Raw genomic sequence first — 26,844 nt, forward strand, 5'->3', positions numbered from 1 at the left:
GTATGGGTCCAAACAAAGGACAAGAAAGAAAGAAACACAACAAGACCAGCCTAACAAGACATGAAGCGACAGAAAAGAAAGATAAGAAAACACATTACATTGAGCAAGGCAAAAGTAAGGGCCATATGGGTATCTCTTTTGTGTATCTTAGGGCAAAGAAAGAAAAGACTAACCAAGAGAGGACCAACCAAGAAAGGAAGGAGAGAAAGAAACACCAACAGAGCAAGAAGAAACAAAAGAAAACCAAGTAAAACAGAGCAGGGCAAAGTCCTTGTGAACACCACTATGCTAAATCCCAATGTCAAGCATAGATATACGCCACATCCTCAACAGAAACGACGAAGCAACTAATAAGCACCCCGATGACCCAAAGGCGAGATAGGGTGCCGAGTAACACTCTCAACACGACCATACTCAGGAAACGGATCAGATAACAAATCAAAAGGCAAAGCCAGATTATGTTCCGGATGCCGAACCCGAGTATAAGTCAAGCCATTCATAAGCGTCGGTGCCGAGCAACGAGCATCAGCATCCGCACCCGCAGCACCACGAGCCTTGCTCTTTTCACCACTGCTATACCCATAAGAATAATGCGAGCAGTCAAACGTCAGAGCAAGGAGACGAGAATTGGCGCCCTTGTCACGCGAGAAGGTATTGTTGCATGCTAAACGGCCATCGGGGCCATTGCGGTATTCGTCTATCGTGTCAAGGACTGGGTAGAGGGCGTTGTTGCCAGCCGCGGATGAGGGGATGGATGCTGCAGCTGGTGGGAGGGGCGGCAATGTATCCTCTGTCGTGGCCATGGGAATATACCCGAATGTCAAGTCCGGTGTTGGGGGTCCAGTTTCTGAGTTGTTGGCTTTGACGCGCGGGCTGGTGTAGCCGTTGCTGGCGACTGTTGGCATTGCCATTCCTCTTGCGTGGGAGCTCCAAAATGAGCTCTTTGGATCGGTAGCCAGTGTCATGCCTGAGAGTCCTTCGGGGAGGGTGGGCAGTGTTGTGACGGGGGCTTGAGGCTGGGTTTGTGATTGGCCTCTACAGGTTGAGGGCGTGGGAAGTGTGCGTTCTACTTCAGAGAAGGATTGGTTCACTCCTGATGACTGGGTCATGTCGGATGATATTTCTTGGGGAAGGGTGAAGCCGTAGGTAGCTTGTGCTTGGGCTTGGGATATACCAGTTGCTCCTTGGTCGAACAAGTCACCGTTAGATGGTGTCCGCGCGCCCCAGGTGCTGTAGTCGACTATCATGCCCCCGGTGCTGGGTACCATGTACCCTGATGAGGCCTGGGCGTAGTAGTTGGACTGTTCGTCGTAGTGGACGGAGCCGTCCATGGCCATGTCATACTCTCGGTACGGAATGCGGGCTTGGGAGTCCATGGAGACGAGGCTTTGTCTTCCGGAAGCTTGGCCTGTGTATACTCCATAGCGAGCTGAAGATGTTGAAGGGAGTCTTGCTAAACGCTTCTTGATCTCCTCTGGAGTGTCGGAGTGAACCTAGGAACAGGTTCAGTCAGTCATCTTCTTTCGGCTACATACACCGGGCAACTTACTCGCATGTACTGGCATTCGGTTGAGCCAACACTACGGCAGCTGGAACAAGCCAGACCGTTGTTGAGGTCGCCGTTGCACTTGATCTTTCTTTTCCGGCATCGTGTACACTTATGTAGTGTTAGAAACCAGGAAGTTTTTAGTAGAAGAGAAACCTCACTGCGACCAGGGCTCGCTTTCTTTGCTTTCGGGGCTTCTCTTCTCGCTCGACATTGCGTTCTTGTTTAATCACGCGAGCTGATCGAGATCCAGAGAGGCTATTACTCCGGGCTTCTAGCCCTAAATTCTCATATGAATGATCCATTGCTGAACAGTTAGCAGAGAAGAAGGATAGAGAGTCTAGTCTCACTCACAGGAATGTTCAAAGGGAGGTAGGCTAAATATGAGAAAAAGGGAGAAAGAGAAAGATGCCTCTGGGAGATAGGGCTCGATTTAAGCCATGTTCTAGTAACAATCGGTGTGATTGCCTTAACCACTTGCCCCTGTTTGTTTTATTAGTATTTTGATATTTTGATATTTGGATATTCCTGTAGACACAGCTGGTACGCACTCCAAAAGTACCCTCTTATTTCTTATTATTTTACTAATTTCCATTTCCCGTTTCCTGTTTCTTTTCTTTTTCTAAGGGGAAATGATATGCAAAGTTCCGCGTCCAATCCAGATTCCCCGGTGCCCAGAGATAGCATGAAAGACCAGCAGGACTGCCCCCGGCATTTTAAAGTCTCTGGTTTCACAAGGTAACGTCACACATGACCTGCTGGAGAACAGGAGAGTGCTCCGGTAGGCAATGTTTCAGCCGATTTGGGGTCTTTTCTTTCTGCCAGAACCTGCCCAAGGTGGAAAAGAGTCCCCTCCTAGAGGGATTGGGATTACAAGAGTCTGTACTCTGCACTTCTGCGGAACATCTTCATCTTTCCCCGTGTAGAATGGAAGAAACGGGCAACTGCCGACCAACTGTTTGCAGAGAGAATCCTGGTGCCGATCCGGGGGAAGAATGTCCGGCGTCCGGTGAAGATCTGAAATGTTTGCTCGACAGTCCAACCGATTGGTGTGGCTGCAGCTCTCTATATCAAACACTCCGAACTCGTTGAGTCGTTAAGCCATGGTCGAGGTCTGGAACTCTTATGGCAATGTGTTGGATCTGGCAAACGCATGGGGTCCCAAAGAAAGAGAGAGAGAGAGAGACAAAAAGGAAGCAAACGCTGTCTCAGGCAAATGTCTCAGCAGAAAGAAACGAAAAACATTAATGACACCTGTCACTTCACAAGCGCGAGAGGTTTCCCTGGACCAAGCGCGCTCTAGGGAGAAAAAATGGCAAGGATCCACGATCTAAAAGTCTGATCGGCGCCATGGATGTTGTTGATCAGGGTCGGCTTTTAGCGCTTCGGCAGCTAGATTAAAATGGAAGCAAAAAAAAGCAATTCAGCCCAGAAAATGGGAGACAAAGAAAAGAAAAGCACGTATGTGATGGATCCACTAACTTGACATCCCTCTCGGATCTCGATCGAAAAAGGGGAGACCCATGATGCGCGAGATTCTGGGATACTTACAAGATCGTTTTGTTTCGTGTTACCGATGGAAAGATAGAGAGAGAGACATGAGAAAGACAAAGAAGCCAGATCAACAGGTTTCAAATACTAAATCTGGGCTCTGGGAGCTATTCTCGGAGCTCCAAGGTTTGACAATGCACGACATTCGGGGGGAAGTTAGGAAACAGCTTGAAGAGTCAAAAGAGGCTTCAGCTGACTCGCCAGGAACGCATGTTGGGATTGAGACCGGGCTCTGACTGGAATGACCAGATCGAAGAGGCTGGCTCATTGATCTTCCACGTGTCTGGTACTGTCCAGGAGATGTTGGATGCAGGAGGCCGCCCGTTGCTCCCCAACGTTTCTGCTGTGGAACAAATCAGGGGGTGGGTAGAGAGAAGAGAGACGGCCATGAACTATGATCTCTGGGAAGAACGAGACGGGGAAACTGGAGCTGTCACTGTTGACGAGCATGCCAAGAACAGTAAGCCCTTGGTCTTTTGGCTTGGCCTGCCGCTGCATGAGGGATATAAGCCAACAAACAGCTCCCAGGGTCAGAATAATAAGAATCTGCGTGACAATCTAGAAACAGGTTAGCCGCCAACGGGGACACTCGGAAGATATGCTCGATTGACATGCACCGTTGCACAGGTACCCAGGTGGATCATCCGGAGCTTCTCAGCCGGATAGCCAGCTGTTTTCTTTTTCTAGGAGGCAAAGGTGAAGGGAAAAGTGAAGGGAAGAGTTGATACATAGAGGGAGGCTCTGTCTTGGCGCTGTGTCATTGGTCCAAGCTCGGTCCCTTCGTCTTGAACTTTCAACCTTCACCAGTCGACAAGCCAAGTATGAGTGCGCTTTTGGAAACATCGCTGGGCGACATCGTGATCGACCTGTTGGTCGACGAGTCGCCCAAGGCGTGTGAGAAGTAAGTGGCTGCTCTCCTCGGTCTTGCTCGTGCTGCACATGAAACTAATGTGTTTGTCTCTAGCTTCTTGAAGTTGTGCAAGCTCAAGTACTATAATTTCTCGCCAATCCACAGCGTCCAGAAGAACTTTACCTTCCAAACTGGCGACCCGCTTGGTCCTGATGCCCCCGAGAGCGATGGAGGGTCTTCGATATGGGGTCTGCTGGACGGACCGTCGAAGCGCACGTTTCCGATCGAGGTACCGCGCAAACTGAAGCACACCGAGCGGGGCACAGTGAGCATGGCGACAGTCCCCGCGACCAATGACCCTGAACAGCGACTGGCGGCAAGTCAATTTATCGTCACACTGGGAGATAATCTGGATTATTTGGATGGGAAGGCAGCGATCTTCGGCAAGGTCGTCGAGGGCTTCGATGTCCTGGAGAAGATCAATGACGCTTTTATCGACGACCGAGGTCGACCGCTGAAGGATATTCGCATTCGTCACACCACAGTCTTAGACGATCCCTTTGACGACCCGCCGAAGTTAGTAGAGCCGCCCGAGAGCCCAGTGCCCTCCAAAGCGCAACTGGCCACTGTTCGAATCGCAGATGATGAGGAACTGGATGATGATATGGATGAAGATGCGATGGAGAAGCTGCGCCGTGAGCGCGAGGCTCGCGCGCAGGCATTGACCCTGGAGATGGTGGGAGATCTGCCTTTTGCCGATGTTAAGCCGCCCGAGAACATTCTCTTCGTCTGCAAGCTCAATCCAGTCACACAAGGTTTGTCGCGCTATTTCTACAGGCGAGGAACTTGCTAATCAGAATACAGATGAGGACCTGAACCTAATTTTCAGTCGCTTCGGAACGATTTTGTCTTGCGAGGTTATTCGGGATAAGCGCACCGGCGACAGTCTACAATATGCATTCATTGAATTTGAGGACCAGAAGGACTGTGAACAGGCCTATTTCAAAATGCAGGGTGTCCTGATTGATGACCACCGGATCCACGTTGATTTCTCACAGAGTGTAAGATCCTCCAAGTCACCTGTTCTACAAAATTAATCACGCTAATGCATCGCAGGTGTCCAAGCTGTCCGAGAGCTGGCGCAACGCCACCGTCACCAAGCGGCGACAGAGAGGCGGATTCGGTGGCGTGGCAGATCTTGAGGCGAAACGCCAATACCGAGAGTTCGACGACACCCCTCGAGATGAAGATGATGCGCGATACAGGATGGTCTTTGACAAGCGCAATAAGGCCAATCCGCCTGATACTCCCCGGGATACCAACCCACGCGATTCCCGTCGAGACCAGCGAGGTAGTCGCAGCCCTCGTGGACGAGATCGAGATCAGGATCGATACCGTCGTCGGTCCTACAGTCGCAGTCCACGGAGGGACAGAGACAAAGACTCGCGAAAGAACCGAGACCGGGAACGAGGTCGTTACGATGATCGCTATCGCCGACGACGAGACTAGGAACCCATGTCTATATGTATGAAATGTAATGCAACTTGGCTGAATGTATGACTTGCCCCTGTGTAGTGTACTCTGTCCACTGTAGAAACTTGGCCCCGCTCGATAGTGGGTAGGTCTCACCCGGGACTCGCTAGGTCCTTTCGTGTCTTTGGTCCTGGCTATTATTCGCCTTTGCAGATCCCTAAAAATAACCTGGAACCCACGGGGGCTGCGTTACATGTTAAGTGTTCCAAGGTTGTTACGGTGAGGGAGTACATAATCAGAGCTTCCCTTCCACCCCGCAGCTTTTATTTACTTTTCCCCTTTGCCACCTTTCCCTTCCTCAACTCTTATTTTCCTTTTTCCTCTTCTCTCCTATATCCACACATCATGGCCGGCGTTATTAAAGATGCCGTCTCGAACGTGCTTGGTAAAATCCAAGGTACCACCGGAGAGACTCCCCGCGAGCCCTCGGCCGAGGAGTTCCAAACCCTCCAAAAGAAGTATAACGACGCCGGACAAGGACATGTCTTCGCCTTTGTCGATGAATTAAGCACTGTTGAGAAGTCCCAGCTGTTCCACCAGCTGTCCAACTTTGACCCCACCCGGATCAACGAGCTGGCCGACAAGGCTCTGAACCCCCCCAAGGCCGAGCAGGCCGCCGTCACTCTCGAGCCCTTGCCCGACGTAGCCACAGCCTCCATCCTCGACTCCGATCCCTCAGATCTCCAGAAGTGGTACAATGCAGGCCTGAAGGAGGTCGCGGAGAACAAGGTGGCGGTTGTGTTGATGGCTGGTGGGCAGGGTACCCGGCTCGGCAGCTCCGCCCCCAAGGGCTGCTTCGATATTGGTCTTTTGAGCGAGAAGTCGCTCTTCCAGCTGCAGGCTCAGCGCATTGCTAAGCTCCAGGAGCTGGCTCAGAAGGCCAATGGCGGTGCCGAGGTTGTTATTCCCTGGTACGTTATGACCAGTGGGCCTACTCGCAAGCCCACCGAGGAGTTCTTCACGCAGAACAACTACTTTGGTCTCAAGGAGAGCAACATTATGATCTTCGAGCAGGGTGTTTTGCCTTGTATCTCCAACGAGGGTAAGATCATGCTCGAGAGCAAGGGCAAGGTATGTACCGTCTAGCGTTGAAGTTTGAAGAGTGATTTTCTGACATATGTATAGGCTGCCGTTGCCCCCGATGGAAACGGTGGTATCTACCAAGCCCTCGTAGTCTCAGGTGTGCGCGAGGACATGCGCCGCCGTGGCATCAAGCACATCCATGCCTACTGCGTCGACAACTGCCTTGTCAAGGTCGCCGACCCCGTGTTCATTGGATTCTCCGCAGAAAAGGATGTCGACATTGCCACCAAGGTGGTGCGCAAGCGTAACGCCACTGAGTCTGTTGGTTTGATCTTGCTGAAGAACGGCAAGCCTGATGTCGTTGAGTACTCCGAGATCGACCAGGAGACCGCCGAAGCCAGAGACCCCAAACAGCCCGACGTGCTCAAGTACCGTGCTGCCAACATCGTCAACCACTACTACTCATTCCGCTTCCTCGAGTCTATTGAGAACTGGGCACACCAGCTGCCCCACCACGTGGCCCGCAAGAAGATTGGCTGCGTGGACCCCGAGACGGGTGACGCCGTCAAGCCCGAGAAGCCCAACGGTGTCAAGCTCGAGCAGTTCGTGTTTGACGTGTTCCCCATGACCCCGTTGAACAAGTTCGCCAGCATTGAGGTGCGCCGTGAGGATGAGTTCTCGCCCTTGAAGAACGCCCGTGGTACCGGTCAGGACGACGCAGATACCAGCCGGGCAGATATCATGGCCCAAGGCCAGCGGTGGATTGAGGCTGCAGGTGGTGTTGTCATCACCGAGGGTGAGGCTGTTGGTGTTGAAGTCTCCCCTCTGATCAGCTACGTATGTTTCCCTCTCCTCTCGTCCCCTCTCCCATATCTTGCATTTTATCATTTTACATGTTTGAATGGTGTTCAGCTAACAAGTATACAGGGCGGTGAAAACCTGGAATTCCTCAAGGGCCGTGAGATCAAGGCCCCTGCCATTCTGGAAAAAGAAGAGTAGATTAGATGAACTACGGATCTCTCGGAGACCTGACGAAGAAATGAATTGCATTGTCATTGCTGTATAGACCAGGTTACAGAGAATGTAGGGGTGGAATGAAGTATAGAAGTAAATAAACGTGAATCGACCTTACGCAATACGGAAAAGCCCGGGAGCTAAACCGTTTGACGAGTTTGCATGACCTTTTCCACTTTTTCACTCTTTCTTCCTTTGTGTGTTTGATATTCATATTGATATATCACTTGGTTGTTGAGAAGTGGTTGAGAAGTGTGAGTTGAGTACGTTCGATTTTGACGTCTTCACATTTGTGCGTTGTGTTCCACTTTTTTTCTTCGCGATTTTCGGAGTCAACGAAGGTGTTTCCCCTCCAAGGTTCTCAGAAGGCTGACAAGGTCCCGATAATAGAAAGTTTACGTACCGAAGAGTCTTTCAGCAGGTGGGTTTGATCCTTCGAGTTTGCGTTGCGTCGTTTTGTCTCCGCCGATCTACGTCTTCCCCCTCTTTCGATCCGATTTTTTGGGCGCAAGATCGCAACGGGTATATAATGCTGCGGGCAGGGTTCGGATTGCGATGATCGAACATGTTGCTATTCGAAACAAGAGAGGGAATCATCGACTTTGCTGCAACCAACATTCGACAGATCCGCGATGGAGGGGAAGACGCTTATCGGAGCTATGCGGCTATATCTCGACAGTGGGCTGACGATGGATAGAAACCGCCCACAATGATGTTGTCTCGTCGCGCGTGCTACAAGTGTGGCACTATTGGCCACTATGCCGGTTAGTAGGGAGTATCCTGGTCGTGTGGTCTATACTAACCCCTCGGTAGAGGTCTGCACTTCAACTGAGCGTCTCTGCTACAACTGTACGTGAATGCCTTGGATCTACCCTCTGATGTGAATACATGCTAATCAATTTGTTTCTACAGGCAAGCAGCCCGGTATGTCTGACCTTGAATTATACCCCGCAACTGCTCCTAATCGTTCATATAGGCCACGAGTCTAGCGCCTGCCCTCTTCCCCGTACCACCGAGAGTAAGCTACACCTCGAATCCATGCTCATTGAGAATTCTCAATTGCTAACATCCATCCAGCCAAGCAGTGCTACAACTGCCAGGGCCTCGGTCACGTCCAGGCTGACTGTCCCACCCTCCGTCTGAACGGCGCCAACGGCCGCTGCTACAATTGCGGCCAGCCCGGCCACCTTGCCGTAAGCCCTCCAATGATTGCATATCGAACTTCGACAGTGACTGACCAACCCCCAGCGCAACTGCCCCAGCCCTGCTGCTGCCGGTGCCGGTGCCAACGCCGGTCCCGCTGGTGGTGCCCCTACTGGTCCTGCTGGCCGTGGCGCCGGTGGCCCTCGCGGCGGTTTCCAGGGTAATTTCCGTGGTGGCTTCAGCGGCTACCAACGCACCGCTACCTGCTACAAGTGCGGTGGCCCCAACCATTTCGCCCGTGACTGCCAGGCTCAGGCTATGAAGTGCTACGCCTGCGGCAAGCTCGGCCACATCTCGCGTGACTGTACCGCTCCCAACGGTGGCCCTCTCAGCTCCGCCGGTAAGGTCTGCTACAAGTGCTCCCAGGCTGGTCACATCTCCCGCGACTGCCCTCTCAACGAGGGTGCCGCTAAGCCCGCTGCTGCTGAGGCTTCTCCTGATGCTGTTGCCGCTGTTGCCCCTGTTGCCGCCCCTGTGCCCACTGCTGAGCCTGCTGCTGAAGCTGCCCCTGTTGTGGCTGCGGCTCCTACCACCGCTGTCGCATAAATTGGTTGACAGTGCTTCTCTCCACCGCGCATCCTTCCTCTTGCGGGAATTTCTAGTTACCTTTTCTTCCTCGGTTCTATATTACGGTCACTTTCCCTGAACCACGCTCCTTTCTCCTCCTCCTTTTCTTCCTTTGCATATATTTAAACCCGCCCTCTTATCTCTGAGGTTACCTGATTCCGGGTCTGGGTCTGGTGTCTCGGCAAAAACCAGCTATTGAATTTCTTCTTTTTCTTGTCAACTTGGAATTTGCGCTTTTTCCTTATGAATTTTTGCTCTTTTTTTATTTTATCCCTATCATGTATACGACGAACAAACAGAAAAAGTTATTTCCTGTTTTTGTTTACGAAGTCCCTTCTGACTTGACTTCGCTCTCAAGTCTTACGATTGGCGTCCTATTGTTCTCTTACAGATTATCTTTCTCGATTGGTTCAATTCGATCGACTCTTGGTTGCGGTTTTCCTGGATGAGGCCAAGGAGAGGAGAGATGAAGAAGTATGGCAATGACAGAGAGAATGATGGAGATCTGTGAAGCTGAGAGGAAAGCTTGGACTCGGGGAAACGTTGCGAGTGGAAGAAAGGCCCTTCTTGGGAAGAGTCCTCGGTGCAGAGAACATTTCAAGAGTCAAAATGAATCATTTCAATTACTTTCTCTATTGTAAATGTATTTTGCAGAGGTGCAGAGGTGCAGTGGTGGTAGCTGGGAGCCCGTGACTTGGTGCACAGCTCCAGCTCTCTCGTTCCTCCATACCCTCCCCATCAACCTGATCCATCACTTTTGATCATTTGATCTGATCAAGATGCCGGGTTCAGTGGCAAGTGATGAATTCGAGGGCGAAGAGGTACATTCCAGTCCCAACTCCACGCACACCAAACCTAACCAGCCCTACTACCTCACTACAGCTCTTCATCGTGGACATTGACACTATCCAATCTCATGGAATTGGCGCAGCCGACATCACCAAGCTGAAAGCCAATGGCTTCCACACTGTTGCTGTCAGTTCCTGAATCCATGCCATGGGGATGGTCCAATGCCTCTATCCGTCCAACTAATCAATATTATCCAGTCCGTCCACGGCGCCACGCGCAAGACACTCCTCAAGATCAAAGGGTTCAGCGAGGTCAAGGTTGAGAAAGTCAAGGAAGCTATTCAGAAATGTCTGGTATGCTGTCCTCTACTCCTGGTATGATGATACTGGAGTAGCATCTAACCATAAACCCTAAAACAGCCTTCTGCATCTGGGTTCATCACTGCCATGGAGCTGCACCACCAACGCAAGAGAGTCGTCCGCATCTCGACAGGCAGTAAGCAATTCGACTCTATCCTCGGCGGGTAAGTACACTCCTCCACTCTATCCCATCCATCCATTCATCCGCGCCACAGGTACTAACAAAACCCCAACCAGCGGCTTCCAAAGCATGAGCATAAGCGAAGTCTTCGGCGAATTCCGCTGCGGCAAAACCCAACTCTCACACACAATATCCGTAATCGCCCAACTGCCCGTCGAGCTCGGAGGCGCAAATGGAAAAGTCGCCTACATCGACACAGAGGGTACATTCCGCCCCGAGCGCATTGCCCAGATTGCAGAGCGGTACGGCGTCGATCCAGAAGCTACGCAGGAGAATATTGCCTACGCTCGCGCGCTGAATAGCGAGCATCAGCTTGAGTTGTTGAATACGCTTAGTCGGGAGTTTTCTGGTGGTGCTTTTCGGTTGCTTGTTATTGATAGCATTATGAATTGCTTTCGGGTTGATTATTGTGGGCGTGGGGAGTTGGCGGATCGGCAGCAGAAGTTGAACCAGTTTTTGATGAAGCTGGCGCATATGGCTGAAGGTTAGTTTGCTGTTGATTTTCCTTTGGAGTTTTGTTTGTTTGTGGGAATGAGTGCTTACTTGATCTTTGCAGAGTTCAATGTTTGTGTCTTAATGGTGAGTATTATCCTATCCTCGTTCCTGTTTGGCATGCTGTATTCATATCTTACACTGCTTGCTCAGACAAACCAAGTCCAGAGTGACCCCGGTGCCAGCTCTCTCTTTGCTGGTGCTGATGGCCGCAAGCCTGTCGGTGGACATGTTCTTGCTCATGCTTCTACCACTCGCGTGCTTCTTCGGAAGGGTCGTGGTGAGGAGCGAGTTGCCAAGATTCAGGATTCCCCTGGTACCTTTCTTCACATTTCGAGGCTGTGAGCTTGTCTAACTTTTTGACAGACTGCCCTGAGCGCGAAGCAATCTACATCATTACCAATGGCGGTATCAATGATCCTGACAAGATTTGAGGTGGTCTCAACGGTATGGGGTATTGAAGGAATTATCTGAGATGATTATTTTCGAGACAATCCCAGCTGGATGCTGATGGATTATACAATTAGTTCAGTTATACCATAAATTGTATTGTTAAGGTCCAAAGGTCGGATGGCAGCCCTAATATAGAGTTCACCGCCTACAGCGCCGCTCTGGCAACGCGGCAAAATTCTGCAAAACTGCAGAAAAAGTTCCATTCAACCAACGCAACATCCAGCAATCAGCCTCTCATCAAAATGAAGGACGCATCCGTGGAGGTGGCAGGGTACACGACCCTGCCCGTGCAGCTCCCCGCCACACCAACATTCCCCAAGCCCGCAACACACTACCTTTACATCCGTCCCCATGAACCCCGAATCCCAGACCCAGATTCCACCCGCTCCCTCTTCCTCGTCAACGTCCCAATCGACACAACAGAAGCCCATATCCGCCACCTCTTCGGCACACAACTCTCCGCCGGCCGCGTTGAGCGAGTCCAATTCGAAGATGTGCCAACAAAAAAGCGCACAGCAGCCGCAGACACCGACACAAACTCCAACAAAAAGAAACGCAAGCGCGTAACAGCAGACGACTACCAAACTTACTTAGACGACATCAACCTCCCTTCAACCTGGAACCGCAAACTCCAAAAGAGCGGCGCCCACGCAATCGTCATCTTCGCCGATAAACCCAGCATGGAAACCAGCCTGAAAGCCGCCACAGAGGCCGCCAAGCGCGGTACCACCCTCGTCTGGGGCGAGGACCTGCCGGCAGACCGCATCCCCGCCCTGGGATTGCAGCGGTACGTCGCGCACGAGCGCCTCCAGTATCCAGACCGGGGCGCGCTCCTCCGATCCGTGAACGAGTTCATGACTACGTTCGCGGCGGTGGCTGAAGCGCGCAAGCGCGAGGAGTCGAAGCGATTGGCAGAGCCGGACGAGGATGGCTTTATTACAGTTTCGCACGGTCCTAAGTTGAATTCTGTTGCTAGGGAGGATGAGATGAAGGAGCTTGTTGAGAGGCAGAAGAAGAAGGCCGAGGGTCTGGAGGACTTTTATCGCTTCCAGTCGAGGGAGAAGAGGAAGGAGAGGCAGAATGCGTTGCTTAGGCGCTTTGATGAGGATAAGAAGAAGTTGCACGAGCTTAAGGCGCGGAGGGGCAAGATTCGGGTGAGTTTTCGTTTGCTCTTTTCTTAACTTGATTTTTGGGGTGCTAACTTTTGATACAGCCTGAGTGATCTTGTGTGCATGATAGCATGGCGTTTTGGGAGTCTTTCGTGGACAGGATAAAAGTTTCGAGGTTTCCTGATGTACATGTGAGTTAATTGCTGCTTCTTTGCATTCTTGGATTGTTCGCTCTAAGGATGAGTACGCTGGGGCCATATTAGCAAAACGCACTTTGTTCGCTGTTATGCTATGACTTTAAAAACCAGCATATCTACAATCTTCTCACCTTCTGATATGGAGCTTTATATCTTGCTTTCTTTTGCTTCTGCTTCTTGGTGTTGCATTTGCTGATGTTCGATTGAAATAGGCTTAGATGAATACGTACATTCTATCTCAATAACTATCACATTATCTATGGATTGAATATGTTCAACATCAACTTATTGACTTTCGCTTGAGTCATGTAGAGATTCTGGCTGTCTGGTACAGTACTCCATTTTGCACCCTTTTTATCGATCGATTAAATATGTCCCAACGTACAGCAGAGCCAGCATTATTGGAAAAACTGTTCTGTAGAAATGTCGCTATGTACCTTGCGTATATATAGCAGGGCTCGCTCCAAGGGGACTTACTAATTCCGGGTAACTAGTAACTTTCCTGGCTCTCTCGGAAGAGATGCGGCTGGAAATAAAAGGCTGCTTGTGTGGTTAGCTCACTATACTCGAGTTAAATATCATAGACGCAAGTGAAACAACGAACCGGACTGAACCCATACGTAATTGTAGAGTGTGTAGGTAGTTGGATATCCCGCACAGACCAAGGCTTGGCATTACATCCCACCTCTGATCTGAGTATAAGATCTGAGCTATACGTGCACAGGTGTATACCTTCATATGAGACTTCTCTTGCATATCCAAAAACAGCTTGAGCTCAGTCTTCACTTGATTCAACCCTGGTTGTTTGGACATTGGAGTTCCTCAGAATATCTCCTCTCGCCGTCATCGACCCACCTCACCACAAAATATCCAATAATCCAGATTTCACACGCCTTCTCCCCGGGATTCAAAGGCCCGTCAACATGTCACCTGTCCTACTTCAGGACGAGCCTGACTCGGACGAAGATGTCGAGTTTGAAGACGTCCCAATCCTCCACCAAACCAGTACCCAAAACAGCGAAAGAACCAGGAATGGAGATATCTCCATAGATCTCCCCCCAGTCCCAACCCAGCAATGGAACCCACCACTATATCTCCCGCCACAGCGGACTACACCCATCCCCTCCGGCTCAGAGGAAGAAATCCAGCTCCGCGGCCGGTTCAGCACGGGTATTGAAAAAATCACCTATCGCAAAATGAAATCTGACATGGGCATGGATGCCCCGGATACACCTGTTTCCTTACGCAGATATGAGGGATTCAAGGATCTTGTAGTTGATGTGGATAGCCTGGTTGACATGCTTTGGGTTTCGGCAACTCGTGAGTATAACCCTTCTCTCCTCTTTTATTCACATCTACGATTATTTCTATATATAAAGAAACTATACAACTAACAATCCCCCAGCGGCAATTCAAACCGAGACCCTCATAACCCTAGCAGGCCTAATCCAAACCTCCTTAAAAAGCTTCCCCTTCGACCCACAACCAACACTAACAATCCTGCACAAACTGGACTCGATCTTTGCAGCATTATGTACTGGAACGCACCCACTAACGGGTGCCGCTCTTCCGGGTGCTCAGATAGGTCAGTCGCTCGCAACGGAGACGCAGAAGGTCCGCATTCGGAGTTTGGCGGAGATGACCCGGTATGAGGTTTTTTCTGCGTTGGGGGCTTCTAATCAGGAGGTTACCGGGGATGGGGATGATGATTACGACGATGATGTTGAGGATGATGATGAGCCGTGGATGTTGGAGGCTACGCAGGTTTATGAGAAGAGTTTGATGTTGCTTGCGGAGCAGGATCCTGGTGTGGCTGGTGATGATGGTGATGTGGGTTGTGGACTTTGAATGTAGGAGGTTTGTATTGGGATTGGATAGGATATTTTGTTCGCATTGAGTACTGTAGGAGTTTCTGTTTTGTGCTATAGGATAGTTAATATTGTTGCCTATGCCTGTGCCTGACTCTATTTATCTGATCTGGGGCTGTATAGATTGCTGAAGAGTATATTTTTAGAAGTCGACGTAGTGCAAGAAGCTCAGGCCATTGGATGCAGACAAAAGTCCCACAGGGTTAGATTCTACTGCATACTCGGTACATATATAGACGGATACACATGTGTCTTCTAGAAAGTTCTATATTTATAAAAGAAAGAAAAACCTGAAACCCGAGACCCGGAAAAAAAAAAAAAGGAAAGAAAAAAACAAGAATGTAGTGGAGTCGGGCAGGTAGAATGGCAGCTCACCAGAGTCAGCTGAAGTAGTACTGTAAGACCAGTGTTTCCATACCTCGAATTCACGTAACAGTCACTCGCAGTCTTAGCCCTCTCTTTGGACAGAACAGCCCGAACTAAGTGGATATGAGCCCTGAAAGTGGGGAAAGCTAGTAGTCCTGGGGGCGATGCTCAGCCTCGGGCTGACGGTTTCTACTGTACTATACTGTGCTTTGACTCCTAACAAAGAAGATTGGGCTTACATGTAGGTTTGGAGGTGAGGTACAGTATACGATATGCGGAATATCAGGCTCTTATTTCCGATGGTGGGCACCCAAAGACCTTGTTCCATGGTTCAAGGGATTAATAATCTACAGTACGTGTATACAATGTTCATCTTACTGGAACTCAGGGCATGCCCTATCCCCAGAGTGTGTACAAACGGACACGCTAATACAGTACCGACAGTGTCTCACCATGCAAGGGCTTAGCTTATTCTACTCCCTTGCACCTTCATCGTATAGAGAACCAGATCTCCGGAAATACCATACAGAAACGCGTCGCGTACCGAGTGGAAAGGCGCTTGGCACATGAAATCTCTGCGGGTAACGGGTAATTTTAATACGAGCGCCCATGGTTCCCTTTTTATTATTCTACAGTGACGTATGGGAATCAGGCTACTTCCTTACATCCTTACATGGATTATAGAACCTTGCTTCGAGAAGAGGCTGCATACTTCAGGACCTGCAGGTGCAGGGGTGGGTGAAAGGGAGTACAGTACTGTAGTTCCATGGTTCGATGCTTGTGTGGCGGGGCTCATTTGATTTGTATAATATATTGTATCAACGAATTACATGAAAATGTTAAGCTACAACCTTGTTAGCTCCCAACTACGGAGTAAGCAAGCTTAATTCATAAGTTATTAGGTACCCAACTATGTCTCGTATAGGCACTTTCCCGGTACCGACAAGCGAACATTACATCAGCGTCGATGACGATAAGGCCCACCACGAACGTTGACAAGTCACATTGCGAGGAGGGCGACAGGTCCTTGCAGATTTCATGCATTGGTCCCCTTGTATCAGGTACTATTGGGTGTCTCTCACCGAGATTTGGCTTGGACTAAGATCTGGTACGGATGGGGCGGAAGTCTTAACAGTTGATGTGCTGTAGAATCGGGGTCGTCGGAAGTCACCCGCATATGCATGGGGTTCTAATAGTGTAACTGTTTATATAGTTAAAATTGTAGTAGCTAGTTAGTATAGTTATATAGTTATAGCTATAGCTCAAGTATAGATAGTTACTGAGGCAAGGACAACCGAGTGTAGAACCATGGGTCCAAATACCATACCTCGTATTACAAATACCCCTGTATCAGTAATTTCGCACTTCCCCCTCCCTCCAAGATTTCGTTTCTTCATTTTCTTCTTCCCCTCTCCATCCCCCTCTTTCCTATTGTTCGAAGATCTCGTTTTTCGCGGATTTTGCTTTAGGGAGTTGTGCTTGTTGCCGATTACTTGTTTTTGCGATCGCATTTCTAGTGTTTTCGCGATCTGCTTTATATTAGGTGAGTGCAAGCCTCTTTCATCATACCCCGTCTACCTCATACTGCTCTGCCTCTGCCTCTGCCTCCGACCTCGACCTTGACCAGGGAAATGGCGATGCTCCGGTCGCACCGCACTCTTGCGCCTATGACAAAGCACCCCGGACCGGGTCATCTGAATCCCCGTTGAGTGTGAACGGATCGGTTGCATTCGGACGTCAGACTGGATACGGAAACGGCCGGCGCATAGCCTTCGCCAGCATCAACGAATTGAGAATATACCATTTTCGTCTTGCGCATCCGATTTCCTCGCTCTGCCGTTCGTCTGCGGCCGATCCACCCATCGATCCCTTCCGCGAATGCTACCCGAAGCTCTGGTCTTGGCGATTTCCGGTGCCGCTTTGAGGCTGAAGTGCTGAAAGGACTTGCGACCTTCACATTTTCTTCACTGTCTTGGATTTTCGCGTCTCTACTTTTTTGATCTCAGCTCGACTATGATTTCTTGTCTTGTCGCATATCAGTTTTTCTCGTCTTATATCACTGCTTCAGCCGGTTTTTAAATTGCAGCGAAGAAATCTAACATTCATTTCAACCCAGGACCTTTACGCCCTCCTTGCCTGGCTTATCACGAATTGATCTAACGCCGGTCTTTCTTTACGACTCCACGAAGTTCTAGTCGCTTTGATATTTAACCTTCTTACGTCGACTTTCGGACTTTGATTTTTGCTGCAAAATGTCGTTCAACAACTTCGAATCTTTCCCTCAGCAGGATCCCGCCGCTGCTGGCGCCCCGGCCCCCGTTGACACCACCATGACCGGTCAGGCCGATCCCTCCGCCGCTCAGTTCCAGGGCCCCGCTCCTGGTGAGCCCAACGCTGCCCCCGTTCCCCAGCAGGGCGCCGATGGCAAGACCACGCTCTGGATGGGTGAGCTTGAGCCCTGGATCGACGAGAACTTCATCCGCAATCTCTGGTTCCAGATGGGTGAGCAGGTCAACGTCAAGATGATCCGCGACAAGTTCTCTGGGTAAGACACTATATTCCTCTTATGTGTTCGGATATGTTCCTAATGTGGGTAGTAGGAGCAATGCTGGCTACTGCTTCGTCGACTTCGCCTCCCCTGCCGCCGCTGCCAAGGCCCTTTCTCTGAACGGCACTCCCATGCCCAACACCAACCGGGTCTTCAAGCTCAACTGGGCTACCGGCGGTGGCCTCGCGGACCGCAGGTAAGCAGGAACCCCCAAAATTGGTATTTTCACCTGGTACTAACCTTCAATTAAGCCGTGATGACCGTGGTCCTGAGTACTCCATCTTCGTTGGTGACCTCGGCCCCGAGGTTAACGAGTACGTCCTCGTTTCGCTGTTCCAGAGCCGTTTCCCCTCGTGCAAGTCCGCCAAGATCATGACCGACCCCATCAGCGGCATGTCCCGTGGCTACGGGTTCGTCCGTTTCTCCGACGAGAACGACCAGCAGCGCGCCCTTACCGAGATGCAGGGTGTCTACTGTGGCAACCGCCCCATGCGTATCTCCACCGCTACCCCTAAGAACAAGGGGCCCGGTGTTGGCAACGGTGGTGGTATGGGTATGCCCGGCCCCGCTGGCATGTACCCTCCCATGGGTGGCCCTCCCATGCCCTTCTACGGTGCTCCCCAGCCCATGAACCAGTTCACCGACCCCAACAACACCACTGTCTTCGTTGGTGGTCTCTCTGGCTACGTCACCGAGGATGAGCTCCGCTCTTTCTTCCAGGGATTCGGCGAGATTACCTACGTCAAGATCCCCCCTGGAAAGGGCTGCGGTTTCGTCCAGTTCGTCCAGCGCCACGCCGCTGAGATGGCTATCAACCAGATGCAGGGATACCCCATCGGTAACTCTCGTGTCCGCCTGAGCTGGGGCCGCTCTCAGAACAACTCCGGCCCTGCCGGCAGCCCCTACCGCCCTGCTCCCCCGCCACCTCCCATGTACCCCTCCATGGGCATGCCCCCAGCCCACCAGTATGGCGGTTTTGCCCCCATGAAGGTGAGCAGTCACCCTGGCAGCCCGATCCCGGATCATTCTTGAAGCAGGCGGTCGGCTGACACAACTCTCCAGTGAGCGTTTCCTTTGATTGAAATCACCGGCAGGAGTTGTCTGCGCCATTCAAATGACGGGTCTATTGTGTCATAACAAATTAGTGATTCCCTGGTTTCTGCCTTCAAGGCTATAGCTCTTGATGAGCATCGTGTCTCCTGTGCTACGCATTTCCTTTTTACGTGAGCGCTATTACCTTAGCAAGATCTGAGCTTTGCCTTTCCCGCTGATCTGTCTTGTTCTTATGTATCTCTTTTCCCCATCTGCGCTCTTTCGTATCTTATTCTCCCCTTTTTTTTTACCTTATTTTCGATGTCTCTCTGCCCTTATGCTACTGGGGTTCTAAACACCCCATGGGTCTTTGTCTGCGTGTAACGGAAGTCCGAATTGTTCATGCGCTTCTTTTTCCCTATACTCCTTGGGCAGGCATTCTGCGAAAAGTTCCATTTCCCCACACTTTTTTCATTTGTTCTACTTTTTTTTTTTTTCTTTTTCTTTCAAGCAGCTAAATTGAATTATGTTCGCTTTGAGGAATGTCGCGTTGAGCTTTCCCCCTTTCCTTTCTATTCCTGTTAGACTGATGACGGCTTGTACAACACGCTCTGTTTCGTGCGCCTCAGCGTTTGTCGTTTCTAAATTTCTTGGTGTGTGGTATGCAATAATGTCGTGCGCTCGTTTGATGTCTTGCATTTCGTTGCTGCCGTCTCCAATCTTTCTTTGGTCTGTTTCTGTCAGCTCTTTGCTAGCAAGTTGCTGAACTACGGCCTTGTCAAGGGCTGGTCCCATGGAAAAAGATTCAGCAATTTCGAGCATTTGCTCATGTAGTATGGAGCCTCTCTGGTTTGGCGCTTCGTTGGCCTTTTGCAGTTAGTTTTGGGTCTCTTCCATCTATCTGTCTCTCTCTGCTTCTTGTCCGTCTTCGATGCTGTCAGGGATCAATCTATCGGAATACTTTACATTCATTTTTTAAACTGCCGCTTGTAATTTCTTTTATATCATGGTGAGAAGGTTGGCACTTGGTGTTAGCAGACGTTGGTTTCTGTCCTCTTTCTCTAGACTGTTTCCCTACCTGATTGTATCTTGATTTTCCCCGCTAGGGCTTGGTTTATTCTGTGGCTGACTTGCGCTTCATAGGAGGTAATGTCTGTCTCGAATTTTCAATTTCAGAAACGCTATGGTAAATCTTGTTATGCAATTAATAGAAAGATGTTGTTTGGTCTTGGATGGTGTAATTGCCGATGTAGAGGGCTGAGGCATCAATGGAGTTGCACCTAGGTATGGTATATTGAGGTACTTCCTCCCTCACGACTCTCCGTTGTTTACCCATGTACCTCCGGGCCTTCTTTCTCTTCTTTCCCCGAGCCTGCACAGCTTCGGTTGTCGTTGTTTCGCACCTTCTCCCCTTCCACCCAGGCAGGTACATGCAGACAGTCATCACTGTCACCTTTTTACCTCATCCCCTTCACTTTATTAACCTCATTTCAAATCAGGTTTGCCTCCGTTTCAAGATGCGCTACGGAAACTGGGATGTGCTTCTTTTCCCGGAGCTCTCCAGGGTGCCAATCCAGGAGTTCAAGACCCAATGCTTTGTGACCAAGGATAAGGACTCGCCAAACCTGCACAGTGCCGCATACCATAGCCCTCACACATATTATCCTGACCCGGCCCGTTGCAACCAACTCCCTGTTCTCACGACCTTCATCCCGAGTCTGCCTCAAGACAGTCGGTTCCGGGTGTCAGTGCACAGCTGGGAGAAGCCACGTCCTAGTCTCTCGATCGAATCTCACATGGAGCCAGAGGATGTTTTGCTCTTTGAAGCTCGCATCTATGTGGATGGTGCTTTCGTTGCGTGAGTATTCGATCCTTGATATTTTCCGTGGACTGGGCTGAGATCTGTCAGTGGCACTATCTTCGGGCAGAGAACTGATTGGCCGCATGTTATTGGTATGTGCTATATACTTCATCACCATGTTATGGGATGCTGATTTTGCTCGACAGAACTCAGTGCCCGTACGATTCCTCTCAACTAAGTGGCCTTCAACTTCTAACTCTGTATAGACCTCGACCGAGATGGAAACCCTGACGCGATGCGCTTCCCTGCCTTTCATTCTGAGATTCTTGGGCAGAGACACTGGGATATAAGCGATACTAAAGGCCGGATCAGGGTCGTCATCGCTGAAGGATTCTCTCGTCCAAACCGGTCCCCTCCATTCGAGCGCTACAAGGATGTGATTGTCATGTCTTTTCAGCATGCACCCCTAGGCAAGTATTTTGTTTCCCATTGACAGAGGCTTTGTTGCTAACATGGATTGCAGATATTCTGGAGTTTTCCAACATCGCCTGGCCCAACCCTAAGATGTGGCTGCCATCGGGCAATGGACCTCGGTATTTTCCAGGAAATGGGTACGGTAACACCAAGAGACCCGATGACCCCCACGGACATTCTCCGAGCAAGCCCAACAGTACTACTGTCAACTCCAGCAGCCAGTCCAGCAGTAGCAATGCCGCAACTTACAACAGCAGCCACCACCAACCTGGCAATCCATCAAGCGTTGCGTGGACTCCTCACCGAGGTTTTCCCATCCCCTCTACGCAATGGACTGATTACCCACGGGGACCTCGCTGGGAAGGACAGGATACATACATTGTTGAGCCCGCTTTGGAAGCTTTTATCGACGACACTGCTTGGCGTCAACGCGGTGCCCGATCTTCTCGGGAAGATGTCCCAATGCCAGACTACGCCTCTAGCTCTACCAGCAGCCGTGCCATCTCGAGCATGACTGGCATCAGCTACGAGCACAGCAAACAGCCCAGCATAATCGCCGCCATGGATGATGAGCAGTACAGCGAGTTGATCCAGTCTCTCACCCCTACAAAGTTGCCAACCGTGGGCACCCGTGCACCCTCCAACACTCCCTCCGCCATAGTGGCCGCCGGAAAGCCGTCTGCTGCCGCCAAAGCACGCTCTGAAGGCTACGGTCGACTTACTCGTCGCACCTCTGCCCTCTGTGAAATCTCGCAGCCCAGCACCCGTGACGTCTCAGACTCAAGCATGCAGCCTGTTCACGAGAAGGATGTTGTTGACTTGCCAATCTCCAAGGTTGGGGCTAGTCCTAGTGAGAAGATCAAAAGCAAGAAGGAAGTCGTCCAGGAGGTTGTGAAGGAGGTGAAGGATGTCGACAATGTCACCAACCAGGAGACACCCAAGGCAAAGGATATCATGAGGAAAGTCAAGCTCGCAATCGACACTGAAGACGCTCATTTGGCTGATCAGGAGAATGAGGAGCTGGTGACTTAGCTTGGAGACGATCTGTCCGTCTATGATGACCATCCGGTCATCTGCATATCCTTGTATTCTTAGCTGATAGTGGATTCACCAAATGCCTCTTACTATTACTTCCTCATCCCAGGACACAGTGTTCCATGATCGTAACTTATCTACATATTCTTCAAGTACCAAATATCTGTTGACAAGATACCATCTCTACATCGCGAGGTTGACATGTCGGATATGAGCCCTTGGCCACAGAAAGACTACATATAGATATCAGTCGCCGCACTTCAAAGTTACTCTAGCATGATATTTCGAAAACTAGCTCTAAAGCCAGTACAAATAGTCCAAAGTTCGCCATTTTGATGGAGTATTTGTTGGCAGTCAGTGTGCACCTTGACGATCAAACGTGACTGTCCCAGAGCAATTCCCAATCAGGAAAGAGCAAGACTGTTTACATCTTCCTCTTGTTTTCTTTTTCCTCTTCCTTTCTATTCTTTCTTCCATCATTCATCCTTTATCTCCTCCTCCCCATTCACACGTGTTTCCATCAGCTTCATCAAGCTCATCATCAACACAGACTTGCCAGCCTGACCTCCACATGGCGGATTCCGCTCTGAACTTGGACATCTCCCAGACAGACGTCACGTCTGCCTCGGACATGTCCTTGCTTCTGGACTCGGGCATGGGCACTTCTGTTTCGTCTTCCTCCGCCTTGGTGTCTCCCACTCATCCTGTTTCTGTTTTGGGCTCTATTGCGGCCCCATCTACTGGGACCGTCTCTTCTGAGACTGTCGCCATAAACCCTGTCTCCCTCCCCTTGACTGAGACTCAAGCTCATCGGCCTCTTCTTTCAATCCCTGTCTTCGGTCTTCCCACTCCTTGCAGCTCTGCTTTGGGCAAAGTCCAGCCCGCAGTCGCCTTCTCTGAGGCACCTCTAGATGGGCCTTTTCCGTGGTCTGCTCGTGGCCCGAGCCGTTTTGGCAGTTTGAGGCATGATGCGAGTGCAATTGCAAGTTCTGTTGTTGAGAGTATTGAGCATCAGGGCATGGCCCATGAAGCCCCGCAGCTGATACAGTGTGACGGCCCAGCAGATGATGGTCCTGGTACGATGGACACACCTTCTGTCGGTCAACCATGTGCTGAGAATTTCGTCGGTCAGGAACGACAGGACCAGCAACAGCATTCCCCCGCTCACTCCATGCAGCCTCTGAACTCGTTCCCAGTGTCCAGAGAGACACTCACTTCCGTGCCACTGCCAGGCATAGATCTGTTGCGTGATCTTTCCATGGTTGATAACCAGGGAAACAAGGTGTCTATGGCCTCGACGCAGGCTCAGATATCCCAAGTTCATTCTCTACGGGTTGAAATCCAGGAAGCCGAGGCTCAAAAAATCCAGTCACACTTGCAACGATTTCATCGTGGATTTCAGCGAGGATTTCAGCGGTCATACAGCCAGCAGCCTGTGGTGACTCTTCCTGAGGACTTTGAGCTGGCCGTTGCCAGGATTTTTACGTCTGCTGGTCAACACCAACAACCTGCACTGGCCACAATTCCGGAGGTCCCATCGCTCTTTCAGCGGGTGCTGACTGGGCTGAATGCTCATGGGGCATCTCAGGATGAAAGCCAGATTCTCCCTCGCCCGGGCCAGCAGGAGCCCGGCTCAACCATCGGCCGTGATTACGCCTTGACTGAAAGTGAAGGGTACCTTGATTCAGGCCAGCAACAGCAGTTTGGCCTTGGTCTTAATGGCAGCTTCCCTTGGATCGACGATCGCGTGAACCAGCAGGGTTCAGGTCAGCCTGCCATGAACCAGCAGCCTCCATTTGATACCAACTCTGCCGGTGGCCCTGCTTTGACTAGTGGCCATGATACAGAGTTTGGTCCTCAGAACTCTCTGTCACAAAATTCTGACCTGGGTCTTTCTGCTGTTGTTTCTACTGACCTTTCTGCTAAGCTTTCTAATGATATGTCTACTGGCCTTTCTTCTGGTCGTCCGTTGATCTCGCCTCAAGACCAAGGGCGTCGAATTCTTCCTCCGAATCCAGTCGTCCATTTGCCGAGTTATTGCAGCCCTACTCTGACCAAGGGATGGCCTGTGGTTGTCTTTCCTCCTCCTCCTGCTATGTCTTCCTCTACTTCCGGTGCTTTAAACATGGATGATCCGGTTCCTTCGAGCCCTGAGGACTGCAAGTGGCGCCACAATGACCAACAGGAATACAACATGGCGTCGGGAGACTGGGATCGCAAGCCAACCCAAGGCTTTTTGGGCGCCGGGACATCGATCGATTCCGGTGCTCCAAGCGTAGCCCGTGACTCGGGGGTTGAGCAGGTTGCTTCAGGCGACCCTTTGGCTCGTTTAGGACGACGTGCCATCCTAGACATTACCAGCAGCTCCCTGAACAGGTACCCTAAGGATTCGGAGTGCCCTCCTGATCAAGTAAGTAGTATCGTTGACTGACTTTTTCATACAAGCACTAGACTGACAACCAATTTGAAGACTCTGGGGTCAATAGTTGTGAGCAGCTTGATGGACAACCAGGTGTTATTCGTCTTCAACATGTTTGACCTTATGGCCAATCTGCGGCCCCGATATGAATACAAGTACGGTGGCAAAAATGGAAAGAAGATTGGCGTCAGATTGACTTTGTGGGGGCACACCGTCCTGATTGCCCCGATGTCTGGGTCAATCCATGAAGCCAGGGTCAGTGCTTGTCGCGAAGCCCTTGAACAGTTGCGTGGATTCAACATGCTGTGGCAGCTCCCGCCTCAGCCAATGGATGGGCCCACAAGCCCTTCCTGGAACTGGGTTGAAGTGCTTGAAGGTAATCGTTTTTGGTCAACTGCTTTGAGCAATATCTAACAGTGGTTTTTCTCCAGCCTACCGCATGGTGCAGAAGTGGCCGGAACCCCGATATCTGCCGATCAGCGACGGCCGCACATGGCACTGTGATGTTCAGGTGGGCAAAAGGCTTTACCGCACCATGAAGCCAGTCCCAACGCTTGATGAGGCTCAAAACACGGTTGCTCATCTGGCAATGCATCAGATGATGGTTGACAGAGGTTATGATGATGATTTTTCCATCCTGCCGGCCGATAAATCGGTGACGGTGAGCGTACCGACCCAAAAGCAGATAGCCACGCCTCTGCATTCGAAGGGTGCCGATGCACTAAAGAATACAGGCACCACTGTTCAATATGCGGGTGTAACGAAGTCTACTGTCTTGCCCAAGTTCAGACGATCCAGAGGCAGGGGTTGTCGGTCTGGCTCTCAGTCTCAGAATAATGCTCAACATAATACCCAGGTTCGTTCAAATGTACCTAGAGCGGACAAGGCAAAGAACGGAAATTGCTCCGCTCTGATCCCGGCCAAAGCCAACTCAAACATGATCCCTGTGACTAACAGTCGATATGTACCTATCAAGGTACAAGAAGAGCCCGCCAATGATCCCTTGGCAACCCTGCGATCAATTGCGAAGGCTCTCGGCGAATTGGACAAAGAAGCTTCCTTCACGAGCGTCGTGAGAAGTAAGCACACCCAGCCCTTTCTAACCCATGACATTCACTGACATGTCTCTTTTTATGTCTAGTGATTTGTGACGCTTTGCATGCCAACGCACCCATTATGGTGGTCAACATGGTCCCAAAGAAGTTAAACAAGCTTGCCAACTCCTACGCAGTAGTCGCCTGTATTCATGGTGCCAACCCATACTTGAACCGGGCTAGCCCAATTCACCTGGCCTACGTTGTGAGCAAGGATAAAGAGGCTGCCAAGGCTATTGGGGTCAAGAAGCTGATTTTGTACATCCTGAAGATGGCAAAAGAAGACGCTGGTATCGAAGACGCTGAATATCCGAACGGAATGGGTGTCCTGCAAGCGCTGGAGGATGAGTGCGAGCAGTCACTGAACGCCTACAAGACCCAGGGCGAGTTCTTCCTCCTTTGAGAAAACACTACTGTTACCCTGATGATCGCCATAAGCCCGTATCATCTGTTACATGTTCTGTTCAAGACCTTTTCCCTGATATTTTCTGAGAGACGGATGCTGTCGTCACGAGTAAGATGTGTTCGATGCCCACAATCAGTGGCGCATGGCACAGGGTGCATGTTCCTTGTTTCGTCCGCGGTTTTGCTTGGAAAAAAAAAAATTTGGTATGGATAACGTCGTGATAGCAAATCATTTCTCCACTTCTTTCTTTTCATACATTTGTATAGTATGTGAGTTTAAGTAACGTTATACCTGAAGCCTCTTGAATTTCTGGACGGCTAGTCAGAGTACTGCTGTGAATACCCCTCTTCCTTGCAGTTTAAAACGTTATACTCGCTTCGAGGCTGCATTGCGTGTAGAGCCTTTCCAATAAAGCTACTTCAAGGGTAGCACTGTGCACAACACATTCATAACCCTCGTACTCATTACAACAGGATGATTTATAACGACATTTCCCAAAAAGGAAATATAGGGCTAGCACAACTTACTGTACACCCACCACCTAACCTTGGAATTTACAAAATAGCCGTTTACTGAAATAAATTTGCAGTAGAGACTCATGAACATTTCTGAAAAGAAACGAAATTACCATAACGCATAACAAACTCCTAGTCTGCTGGGGAATCTCCAAATCCAAGTCAATCACATCACAATTCCATCCACACACGCATACACACATCCCCAACACCTAGTTTGTCCTTTGTTTTCCATTCCAGGTCCCATTTACCAGGAAACATCCATGTCCATCTGCTAGACGCAGAGCCATCAGGGAGGGATTCTGGATTGGTTCTGATTGAGAACAAATGCAGGTAATGAAAGAAAAAGGCGGGAATCACAAGGCTTAGACTTTATTCAAGCCGGGAGTAGAGTAAGTGGATTTCCACTGCCAGTTACA

The 26,844-nt window shown here is 50.4% G+C and overlaps 9 protein-coding genes across 9 annotated transcripts; 8 read left to right on the plus strand and 1 right to left on the minus strand.

Annotated features, from left to right (window-relative positions):
- Positions 1 to 347: 347 nt before the first annotated feature.
- Positions 348 to 1,851, minus strand: PENARI_c019G03279 (uncharacterized protein; the record flags this gene model as incomplete). Its single annotated transcript, XM_022634745.1, has 3 exons — positions 348 to 1,493; positions 1,550 to 1,657; positions 1,708 to 1,851. 3 exons carry the CDS (start codon positions 1,849 to 1,851, stop codon positions 348 to 350), a joined length of 1,398 nt encoding a protein of 465 aa, XP_022485423.1.
- A 1,380-nt stretch (positions 1,852 to 3,231) lies between these two features.
- PENARI_c019G03929 (PPIL4 family peptidylprolyl isomerase) lies at positions 3,232 to 5,456 on the plus strand (the record flags this gene model as incomplete). The annotated part of the gene is made up of 6 exons (XM_022634758.1): positions 3,232 to 3,252; positions 3,302 to 3,665; positions 3,905 to 3,998; positions 4,062 to 4,762; positions 4,812 to 5,008; positions 5,064 to 5,456. The coding sequence occupies 6 exons, from the start codon at positions 3,232 to 3,234 to the stop codon at positions 5,454 to 5,456; spliced, it is 1,770 nt and encodes a 589-aa protein (XP_022485256.1).
- Positions 5,457 to 5,825: 369 nt separating this feature from the next.
- PENARI_c019G10678 (UDP-N-acetylglucosamine diphosphorylase) lies at positions 5,826 to 7,502 on the plus strand (the record flags this gene model as incomplete). Its single annotated transcript, XM_022634880.1, has 3 exons — positions 5,826 to 6,551; positions 6,606 to 7,340; positions 7,431 to 7,502. The coding sequence occupies 3 exons, from the start codon at positions 5,826 to 5,828 to the stop codon at positions 7,500 to 7,502; spliced, it is 1,533 nt and encodes a 510-aa protein (XP_022485327.1).
- Positions 7,503 to 8,226: 724 nt separating this feature from the next.
- On the plus strand, positions 8,227 to 9,266 carry gisB (putative zinc knuckle nucleic acid binding protein; the record flags this gene model as incomplete). Its single annotated transcript, XM_022634784.1, has 6 exons — positions 8,227 to 8,281; positions 8,331 to 8,366; positions 8,430 to 8,441; positions 8,494 to 8,535; positions 8,595 to 8,710; positions 8,766 to 9,266. The coding sequence occupies 6 exons, from the start codon at positions 8,227 to 8,229 to the stop codon at positions 9,264 to 9,266; spliced, it is 762 nt and encodes a 253-aa protein (XP_022485342.1).
- Positions 9,267 to 10,066: 800 nt separating this feature from the next.
- On the plus strand, positions 10,067 to 11,542 carry PENARI_c019G04031 (recombinase DMC1; the record flags this gene model as incomplete). Its single annotated transcript, XM_022634760.1, has 7 exons — positions 10,067 to 10,108; positions 10,170 to 10,262; positions 10,334 to 10,429; positions 10,496 to 10,599; positions 10,673 to 11,100; positions 11,173 to 11,424; positions 11,475 to 11,542. 7 exons carry the CDS (start codon positions 10,067 to 10,069, stop codon positions 11,540 to 11,542), a joined length of 1,083 nt encoding a protein of 360 aa, XP_022485261.1.
- Positions 11,543 to 11,803: 261 nt separating this feature from the next.
- PENARI_c019G11318 (putative ribosomal small subunit assembly protein) lies at positions 11,804 to 12,783 on the plus strand (the record flags this gene model as incomplete). Its single annotated transcript, XM_022634893.1, has 2 exons — positions 11,804 to 12,715; positions 12,775 to 12,783. The coding sequence occupies 2 exons, from the start codon at positions 11,804 to 11,806 to the stop codon at positions 12,781 to 12,783; spliced, it is 921 nt and encodes a 306-aa protein (XP_022485318.1).
- A 1,007-nt stretch (positions 12,784 to 13,790) lies between these two features.
- Positions 13,791 to 14,715, plus strand: PENARI_c019G07134 (general transcription factor IIH subunit TFB6 family; the record flags this gene model as incomplete). The annotated part of the gene is made up of 2 exons (XM_022634812.1): positions 13,791 to 14,187; positions 14,273 to 14,715. The coding sequence occupies 2 exons, from the start codon at positions 13,791 to 13,793 to the stop codon at positions 14,713 to 14,715; spliced, it is 840 nt and encodes a 279-aa protein (XP_022485366.1).
- Positions 14,716 to 20,198: 5,483 nt separating this feature from the next.
- PENARI_c019G05930 (uncharacterized protein) lies at positions 20,199 to 21,988 on the plus strand (the record flags this gene model as incomplete). Its single annotated transcript, XM_022634794.1, has 4 exons — positions 20,199 to 20,539; positions 20,591 to 20,634; positions 20,689 to 20,700; positions 21,006 to 21,988. The coding sequence occupies 4 exons, from the start codon at positions 20,199 to 20,201 to the stop codon at positions 21,986 to 21,988; spliced, it is 1,380 nt and encodes a 459-aa protein (XP_022485405.1).
- Positions 21,989 to 22,562: 574 nt separating this feature from the next.
- On the plus strand, positions 22,563 to 25,907 carry PENARI_c019G04731 (uncharacterized protein; the record flags this gene model as incomplete). The annotated part of the gene is made up of 4 exons (XM_022634773.1): positions 22,563 to 24,401; positions 24,462 to 24,786; positions 24,842 to 25,489; positions 25,552 to 25,907. 4 exons carry the CDS (start codon positions 22,563 to 22,565, stop codon positions 25,905 to 25,907), a joined length of 3,168 nt encoding a protein of 1,055 aa, XP_022485404.1.
- Between the last annotated feature and the right edge of the window lie 937 nt (positions 25,908 to 26,844).

This window comes from Penicillium arizonense, assembly GCF_001773325.1.
Source record: "Penicillium arizonense strain CBS 141311 chromosome Unknown PENARI_contig019, whole genome shotgun sequence".
Taxonomy (NCBI): Eukaryota; Fungi; Ascomycota; class Eurotiomycetes; order Eurotiales; family Aspergillaceae; genus Penicillium; species Penicillium arizonense.